This window comes from Phaseolus vulgaris, chromosome 1, assembly GCF_051622355.1.
Source record: "Phaseolus vulgaris cultivar YP4 chromosome 1, ASM5162235v1, whole genome shotgun sequence".
NCBI lineage: Eukaryota > Viridiplantae > Streptophyta > Magnoliopsida > Fabales > Fabaceae > Phaseolus > Phaseolus vulgaris.
In genome coordinates, this window is record NC_143498.1 from 21,181,769 (window position 1) to 21,191,938 (window position 10,170).

The window sequence follows — 10,170 nt, forward strand, 5'->3', positions numbered from 1 at the left end:
TTTTGTAGCCTTAATTTCTTTATTCTAAGTCTTTAAAATCACTCTTTGCATATTGTTATGATTCAAATCTTTTTTAAGTTTAGCATCCTTTATTTTGATTTTTTTTTTTTTGAATTTTATTGGCCTTTTGAGATGGAAATGATCTCTTAGTTGTGATCTTTGGAAAAAGTTGACTAACATTGGTAGGTATCATATTGGAGAAGAAAAAGATCAAGCTAAGGATTACTCTTCTTTAGAGAACAAACAAGTAAAAGTTCAAAAGGAAGAGTGATAAACACTTGAGATGGAGAGTCAACAAGCTACTACGATCAAAACATCAAATTTTTTAAAATCATATTGTCACAGAACTGTGTTAATTATTCATTTGTAGTATTTTCTTGCTTTATGTTTGGGAAATTCCTTTAAAGAAATCTCATAGTTAAACATTATAATAGTAATATCTTATTCTCGTGGAAATTCTTAAAATGTATGGCCTAAACAAGAGGTACGTGAATTGTTTTAACAAGATTTTCACAAAGATTGGAAGTAGAGTGGAAAGATCTGTAAAATCAATCAATTGATTTATCTGTTCAACTAGTTTATTTAGAAAATTAACAATTGTTTAAGAAATATCAACCAGTTATGTTATCGAAACAACTGACTGTTTAATGCAGCAGAATACACAGAACAATATATAAAATAGTTTATCAGGGTAAGGAAAGAGAAATTAGCACAGAGATATTTATAGCTCACTCTTAACCGAGAGCTGCATCCAGCCCTCAGCTAACCACTGAGAATTCACTATGCAATAAAAACTAGATTACAAACCACACTAAGAATGTTAATATTGAACCCCTCAAGAACACACAACACTCTTAACAACACCACAGTTTCCATAAACTCTATCTGAAATTGATTTACATGCCATACAACATTGAAAAGAAAGAAATAGAATACACCTGGGCTTTACAAAACTGTAGAACAATGGAATAGAAAACCAAAATTCCTACTTCACACACAAACAATGATCCATAACTCCAAAATTGATTAAAAGTTATTTGATCTTTTTTTGAAAACGTTTTTTATAAAACTATTTTTTTCAATTGATCACAAAATAGTCTTTATAAAGTGGTTAAAAACAACATATAAAACAACCAGTTCATTTGTCGAAATAACTGACTATTTTTGTGACACCGAAAAGAAAAAAGAAAACAAATCATTTTTAAATCATTGATTAATTTATGTTAAAAAAAATACTTGATTGATTTTAAAACAAACTGATTAATTTCTTTTTCTATTAAAGACAACACATAAAACAAGCTGTTCATTTTTCAAAATAACCGACTGTTTTTGCGTCACAGAAAAGACAAAAGAAAACAATTTAAATCCTTTTAAAAACACTAAATGTAATTCAATCGGTTGAAACGATAAATCAAATGGTTGAAAAACTGGTTGTAGTCACCAAACTTTGAACAAAAGATTTTTCAACTAATTTAAAGCACGAAACAACTGACTAAAATTAACACAAATTTAAAAAACAAAACTTTCAAAAGTTATTTAGAATCATATGAGTTTGGATCATAACTATGTGTAAATTAACAATTCAAAATCTTCTTAACTACACACACACAATAGCATATCCTTCAAGTCTTCAAGCTTAATTTGGAAATCATCAAAGCACCTTATTCAACATAAATGTGTCAAGAGGCTTAAAGTGTTACTTGCATTTTCACTTAAGATTTTCATTTTGTTTTTACTTGCTTTCATTTATATAGTCATAAATTTACTTTTTTATTTTCTTTCTTAGGTCTCCGTGATAATTAGGTCTTAATAATCTCAAAATTAATTGTTGATCTTCAAGTCTTTAGCATTTCATTGCAGAAACACATTTGGACAAAATCGTTTTGAAGTGTTTACTAAGAGATTTTGTGAAAGTGATATGAGGAAAACTCATGCTAGGAAATACCAGGTACTTAAGCGTGTCTATTTGGGAACCATCATCTTTTCCTGTTAGTCTACTTAGTTAACTTTCAACAACTTTTCGTTTTAGAAACTTCACCAAAATATTAAAACCATTTGTGAAAATCCTTTTTGCTCAATTTTTGAACATTGTGAATTTTTTTGTGAAAAAAAACTTTTGAATAAACAATGAGTGATCATTCAAATCATTATAGTGTGTATAGAAGTAAGAAGGGTCATAAGGGAGATTTTTTTGAGAGATGAACTACAAAATACAAAAAAATATATAAAGGAAGAGCTAAGAACTATGTTTTCTCAATACATGCAAAGTCAAAAAAAAAAATCTAAGAGTAAACATGGATAGGGGACAAATAGGAAGAGAGAACATCATAGAGACCCTTACTCCCAAAGAGAATAAGGGATGTAAGTTAGGTCAAAAACTGACAAGCTAGGGATAGGTACTTCTTACATGGACATGTGTTGCCTTTACTATTTGTCATTCTCCCAATGGAGAGGATTTGTACCAATGAAGGGGTGACAATTTCAAACTCTCATTTGAAAGGAATTACAAAACTTGTTCTCTAAGCTAGGGTTATGGTTAGGTCATCTAGGATTATAAGCTTCTCTTGCAAACTTCATCTTCAATAGATAGTTGTTCTTTGTACATGAAATTTAACTAAATTGAGTAATAAATTGTTGTCCAATTTTTGAGACACTTCTACTTGTCAAAGTTTTTTGTAGAGTTGTCTTCTTGCTAGTCGCATTCTAGATTTTCATAGTAGTGTTGGCCTAATTGCACCTAGACTTAAACTCATAATTTTCATCTCCAAATTGTGACATTGTTACACTTCTTACCTGCTTCCGCTATTCATCATCATCCAGTGAAGAAAATCAAACCAAAACATTAAAGAAAAAAAAATTGTCATGCACATGGAAGTGTTTTTCTATCATTACATCTCTTAGACTAGTTTTTATTTTTACACTTTATTATGTTTAGAGTAAAACTTAAAAGTAGAGTGACTTTAAAAATATTGTACATACGACAACAATTAATTTAATAATCATTCTTGAAAATCAACTAAAATAATCTTTAGTAGCTCAAGCTAGAACATACTCTAATGGTTGACTAGAGTGTTTCTCTTCCCTATATGACCCTACTTATATCCATAATTGCTAGTAAAAGCTACTTATAACATCAATTGACTATTGTTAAAAGCTACTTATAACAACAATTCATAACTATCATTCAAAGCTCCATTTTTTACTATGATGGTTTTGTGACGGTCATCAAATGAACTTTTAAAAATTCCTTCTACATTGATGAAAGGAACTTTGTAGCAATTATATCATGTCAAGAACATCTTAAAGTTTTGAGACAATGTATTTTTCCTCTAAAACTTTACTAATCTTGTTTAGCTACCTTATCTCAAAATATGACACATAATGTACAAAACTCGAAGGAATGAAACAAATTAATTCCAATACTTGGAAATAAAGTAGTAAAAGTTACAAGCAACACATGATTGTACTTTTACATCTAAATTTTGAATCATCAATACCGTAACTTGTTAACCCTCATGTATCTCCATGGATACATAGATTAAATAGCACACTAGAATCCTTTTTTACTTCTAAATGAAAAGAGGTAGACCACAACACTTACTAATGATTGCTGCTGCTTTGACTTTCCCAACAAGGTGGTGCTTAATTCCCATCAATATTCTCCAAGTGATTCAAAAGAAAATCTGCAACATAAGCAATGTTTTTCTATAACCAAGAGTATTCTAACTCATACCGAGTAAGTGATCACAGGAAGAGAGTATCAGGTACAGTCTTTCTTCTCTTGGTTACTGAAAGTTGTTCCCAATTTTGTTTATCACAACCTCCAATTTTAGCTCCATTTGCTCTTGGTTGTGACTCAACATCATAGAAGATTTCCTTGCTACTACTACTCACCAACTTAAACCCAGATGATGTCCCATATACCGGAAAGACCCCACACCCTTTTATGGTGTCATTATCACCATTAAATTCAAACACAAATGTAATGCTATTAAAAGGACCATCCACTTCATTTGTTCCACCAAAATTGCTAACATCATGGTACAAAAATAACAAATGATCTGAAATTAAACTTTCGCAGCCTATAAACCTTCGATGAACACCACCTACCAATATATCTTCTCGATAGATAGAACAAGAAAACTGATGATCTGACATTGGTCCCTTAGCAATAATGATGCCAAAAATGTAACCCCACAAGTGAGATTTAGGAAGAGAAGGAATAGTTATTGAACTCTCTGGTGCATGAAACCCACAATTATAGGTGACGTGGTCACAGGGAAAGATGAAATAACCACCATCAATGTACACAGGATTGTAAAGATATTGTTGATGTTTGGAGGGTATGCAATTTTGTAAGATGTGTCGTAACACTAGCTCTTGTGTGATGCTTTCCTCTAGAGAAAGACAGTTAAAGGCACTCACCTCTTTCACTGATGGTGGAAGCTCCGGCAGAGACACAAGTTTCCAACAATCATTTATATAAAGTTCTCTTAAGGATGGTGGAAGCTCTAGTAGAGATACCAGTTTCTTGCAATCATTTAACCAAAGCACTCTTAACATTGAAAGGCTTTTGATACTTGCAGGCAAGCACTCAATATTAGTTCCACGTAGGTCTAACTCTTCTAAAGACAACAAGTGACCAATTGATGATGGCAATACACATATAGCAGTGTCAGGTAACTCCAATAGTGTCAACTTCTCTGATGCCACTGAGAATTCTTTGAGATTTGAACAACCAACAAGTGTTAGTACACGGAGAGATTTTAAATGAACATTGATGTTTACAATATGTCTACAGCCACTTAAGTACAAATATGTAAGCTTGGGGAGAGAGATCATTGGTGACAACAATTCACGTATAGCGGTTTGAGACAAGTCCAAATGTGTCATCTCCTCTGATGTCACAGAAAATTCATTGAGAGATGAACAACCTCTGAGTCTCAGTACATTAAGAGATTTTGAATGAAGATTTATGCTCTGAATGGCTTTGCAACCACTTAAAATTAAATATTTAAGTATGGGAAGAGATAAGATGGATGGATGAAGCTGACATAAGCTTTCACAATCATAAAGGGACACTTTTTCAAGATTTTCCGCCATAGATAAGTCTGGGATCTCAATCAAGTCTCGAGAGTCATCAAGGAAAATTGTCTTTAAATTCACAAGGTTCTGTAGCAAGAAAGAAGCACAACATTATTAAACAATTATTGTGTTCATAACTGTTAGGTTGAAAGGAACAGTTACCAGTTGGTACTGTAGCCTGTACAAATTAATACATACCTGAATACCATCCCAAAGCTTTTTAAGCTTGCTATTCCACATGTGAAGCTCTACAAGTTGTTCAGCACAAAAGTTTGATGGCAAAGACTTAAGACAGAATCCTTCCCACTCAAGGTACCTCAGTTTATTAGGCAAAGATTCAATACCATCAGGAAGGTGCACACTAAATCTGCAGCCCCATTTTCGTCTATGGATTCTAAGAAATCTCATGTTAGTCATCTTTGCAAGGGAATCACAACTCAAATACAAATCTCCACCTAATTTCTCCAAATCTAAAATTATGCCTTCAACAAAATCAGTCCCCTAACAAAAAATTGAAATGATAATTAGCAAGTCTATATACTAGCAACATTCTAAAACGATACAAGAAATATCAAATAGAAGCAATTCCATCATATTGTATCGTGTACTTACCTTGTTATATTTTAAAACATCACGCACTTCCTCATGTTTCCATAATCCACTTCGCCTTCCAAGGTCTTTGATAGACTCCTGATGAACAATTTCCCAGCCCATTTCTTGTATCAAGTCATGCATTTTTATGTGATTATAATTTGAAATTGTTATGAGACTTTTATCTAAAAGGGATTCTATCCCAGATGCTGCAAAGAAATCACAAGCCTCCAGAATATTTGTTACCCTATCTCTCTCCCATCCTTTGAAGAAGCATACAATGTCTAAAAATATGTCCTTTTGAGAGCGATCTAAGCAGTCATAACTTAATTTTAGCACATTATGAATTTCAATATTTGGAAGCTTTTGGAGTTTTCTCAATTCACATTCCCATACCACTTTACTTTTTTTACGTAAAGTTGCACCCAAAACTTTTAGAGCCAGAGGAATACCTTTGCAATACAAAATTGCTCTTTTTGATAAATCTTCATATCCATCTTTAGGTTGCTTTTCTCCAGATATAGTCAAACAGAAAAGTTGAAGAGAGTGATATGAGCTCAATTCTTCAACCTCATATATTTCATCAACTAGACTAAGTATTTGCTTATTTCTAGTTGTAACAATGACTTTACTTCCTGGTCCTAGGAAGTCGTATTCTAGAATTAGCTTTTCTAACTGCTCTGAGGTACCCACATCATCAAGAACAACGAACACGTTTATACGTTGAAGCCTCCTCATGTCAAAATTTTCAATCCCATGATCTTTATTCTCTAACAATTTCGAGAAAAGTTCATCACGTAAAGCTTCGAGCTTGTCCGATTTTTCTCTTAATTAGTTAGGACACAGCGACCTTCAAACTCACAAGACAATTTGTCATATAAAGCAATAGCAAGAGTGGTTTTACCTATTCCGCCCATGCCCCATATTCCAACGGTTCTAACTTCACTTGAACCAATTTTTAATAACGATTCAATCTGTTTAAGACTTTTCTCGATTCCAACTAGTCCTTTAAGTTGGTTTGGGTATCTAGGAGTCAGTTTTCGTAGAACATCTTTAACAACCTCCTTAAGGAATTCAGATTCAATCCTGGCAAAGAAGGGAAACAAAGAAACAAATGTGTTATAAGTATAACATTCAAAAAGAAAAAGTAAAAGTAAAAGTAATTATCTTTTACTATAAATTAAACAGATTAAAAAGACAAAGAATCTTCACTGCAAAGTAGTAATTGCATTGAACAAGCACACAAAAAGAAGGAAAGAAAACTATATTTCTCAATGTTCACTTGTATATGTATGTTGATATCAAGATTTGGCTACTTTTGTTGAACTATAATTTGATATCTATGTCATGATTATATTATTCTTAACTTTCTATTGCAAACAGAATCTAATTTAATATGTTATCATTCCCATATTTTCTTTAAGACTTTACTCAATATCAAATAATTTTATTTACCTGTTTCGAGAATCCCACCCAGCTAAATTGGCTACTTCAGTGAGAGCAGCTCTCCATTTGTTGCACCTGAGTTCTCCATGGTGTGTTGCAAAGGTTAGCTCATAGCACCCTGTTTGCTTCCTAACATGGGAGGGGTCTATGTTGTAAAACACTGGAATCACAATTTGTCCATGGTTTTTGTGGCATTCCAGAATCTTGCTGAGTTCTTCTAAGCACCACTTTGAGGAAGCATAGTTCTCTGAGAGTATCACAATCGATACACGAGAATCTTCAATTGCTTTGGTGAGTGCTGGTGAGATTCTATCTCCCTTCTCAAGCTGGTAGTCAATATAGGTTTCAAGTTATTTTTTGCTTCAAAGCCTCATGAAGATGGCTTGTGAAGTTCATGCGAGTGTCCTCACCTCGAAAGCTTAGAAAAACATCATATTTTTTAGAAGACACCATGGAGGAAGAGTTAGAGAAAGAAGCAACAGCACTTATCATTTGAAGCTCAGCCATTGTGAATTCCCAATGCTGTACCTACAATGTGTAAATCTTTGTAACATGGGATCAAAAGTTCAAACATCAAACTTCTGCTTATTTACCAAATAACAAATAAACATGTTTACCAAATTGCTATCGTGATTTTGAGGCCTTTTGAAATCCTTGGAGATTTATTTTTCCTTGATTAGTGCCTTGCTTTTTACTTGGTAAACCTGATAGTCCATTTGAACAAATCAGGAGCTAAGTAAATGATTTGACGAAAAAAAAGACTAGAAACATGATGAATAATGAAGATTACACTATTTCCGGGCACAAAGAAACCCGAAGTCATAAACTTCAACTTCAGATTAATTTCACGTTGACATTTTCAACACAGCTCACTGTCAGACAGATACCAACCACTGATAAAAAATATGCACAATGTTCAAAACACTGCAGCAATTAAATAGACAGAAGAAAACACTGTCAACATTGAATACACTTTATGTATACACTTCTATCCAATGTGTAATAAATCTTAAATGTCTAGTATAACCAATGTGTGCTTGCTTTCAATCAAACCAAACAAGATTCAAGTTCAGCATACATGGTTCAACTTCTATTATTAATAGTAGGCACTGCTGAACATAAACTTGGCCTTAAACAATCTTGGCCCTGAGAAAAACATTGAAATGGAAAAGAATATAAATATGAAACACATATTCGCAATAGAATAGACAGTCAGCAGATGGAAGACTCCAGAAATTAAACCAACATATCAGTTAAAATTTCACAAATGTAATAACTGAAAGTAGATGAAAACAGAATATTAGATGATCAATATGAACTGCAGCTAGATGTTGATGCCCTTAAAACTATTGTCGGAACTAAAGCAAGCTTGACCAATAATACAAAATATATGAATGGATTTAATTACTTCAATGAAAAGTTCAATCTGCCACACCAAATATTTTTTAACAAGGGTTATTTTACATTTTAGACAGTCACAGAACCATCCATAGTCTATTTTCTTAGGCAAAATTTACATTCTTTAAGCAAATATTCTGTGTTAAAACGTGGAAAACAATAAGAAATTCAACTAAGTCATATCCCTTTAACTTCTATTATTTCTAAGTGGAAATGGAGAAAGAGGCCTGACCAGAGATCCAGTACAACTTCCTGGAACAGAAAAGAATGAATACCCGTGCAGATTCTTCACTTCAACACTAGAGCTTCTGAGATCCCTACGCAGAATAACTAGACAACAACTGCATAGTGCATAAAATTAAATGGGATCAAAACGTTCAACCTCCTACTCAAGTATGAGAGCAGAATTAGACATAAGAGATGTCAGAACACTGTTCATGGCATGTCAAGAATACAGGCTTCGATTTTTTGTAAGCATAGGTCCCACATCCTCTAAGCAAACTCGTTTATGTCTCTTGACTTTTCCACCTTGCAAACTCGTGAGTGGTGTTATAATCAGCACAAGAATAATTTAAAGGGTTGGATGAAGTGGGGGTTGAAGATTGTTTTTGAATTTACTGTCGTCAATAGTTGAAGACAAGTAGGAGTAACCGTGTATATATATAACTCCCACTATCCCCTCAAATTAATGGCTGAGATAACCAAAGCGCTACCACATGATGCACATTAAGGCAGAAAGAGTCAAATATTAAGAGTATTACTAATTCAATCCTAACTTGCATTGTTATGAATCTTTTGTTTTGTATTTTGGGGTGCGGAATTTGGTGGGATTGGGTGGCTAAAATGAGTGAAAGAAACTGTGAAATATTAGTGTATGGAGAATGATAATGAAGCTTAAGAGAGGTTAGCCAACTCCTAAAAGGTTCCTTGCTAAAACACTTGAAAATAAGACTAGAAAAGAGTGAGCTAAATGTCTAGTTTAGGGTGAAATTTTTGCAGCAATTCAATAATCTATTCAAAGGTAATTTACAAGGGGGATAGCAATTGTATTTATAGTGCTATGGGTAGCCAAGGTGTAAGCTTTAACCCTAAAAACTCTCTACTCATAGAAGGATAAATGACTCTCTCTAATTGGAGCAAATCCTCTCAAATTAGAGGTTGACAAGTGTCATCCTCTAATTGGAGAGAATCTTCTTCATTTCCATGAAAACAAATGGCCTTTTGGCATTGGTGGGAGTCATCTCCATTGAGGGGATGACATGTGGATCTTCAAGTCTTCCTTACCACTTCATGTTTTCTATTTGCACTCTAGTAATTTATTTGTGCACCCTAGATGGTCTAGAGTTGCATTGGATCTAAGGAGGCTCAATTGTAACTGATATGAATTGACTAGCAAAGAAGAGATGATTCTTTGACATTCTATGGACTCAACTTGAGTTGGAGATAGCTTAGGCACTTATAATAGAATTGGATCAAGGTTCTATGTTTCAAGAACTCACCAAGACTTGCACCAAACACCAAACTCATATGGAGGAGCCATCTATTGTCAATTGAACCGAACAAATTGTGTAAAAAAGGCAAAGGCATCGATTAAAACTCTTAAGAAAGCAAATGAACCGAACAAAATTATGAAAAGAAGCTACTGAACTG

At 33.3% G+C, this 10,170-nt stretch overlaps 1 protein-coding gene across 11 annotated transcripts; it reads right to left on the bottom strand.

The window, feature by feature from the left end:
- Positions 1 to 3,401: 3,401 nt before the first annotated feature.
- Positions 3,402 to 9,161, bottom strand: LOC137813681 (disease resistance protein RRS1-like). 11 transcript variants are annotated; one of them, XM_090300928.1, is made up of 8 exons: positions 8,753 to 9,161; positions 7,913 to 7,994; positions 7,740 to 7,826; positions 7,533 to 7,650; positions 7,132 to 7,448; positions 5,698 to 6,762; positions 5,284 to 5,586; positions 3,402 to 5,172 (listed from the first exon to the last, which is right to left on the bottom strand). In XM_090300928.1, exons 6-8 carry the CDS (start codon positions 6,412 to 6,414, stop codon positions 3,745 to 3,747), a joined length of 2,448 nt encoding a protein of 815 aa, XP_090157054.1. In that variant the 5' UTR covers positions 6,415 to 6,762; positions 7,132 to 7,448; positions 7,533 to 7,650; positions 7,740 to 7,826; positions 7,913 to 7,994; positions 8,753 to 9,161; the 3' UTR covers positions 3,402 to 3,744. The 11 variants fall into 11 exon arrangements, with proteins under 11 accessions (XP_090157054.1, XP_090157049.1, XP_090157048.1 ...); XM_090300923.1 differs by having other exon boundaries at positions 7,913 to 8,015; XM_090300922.1 differs by having other exon boundaries at positions 7,913 to 8,046.
- Positions 9,162 to 10,170: the final 1,009 nt, after the last annotated feature.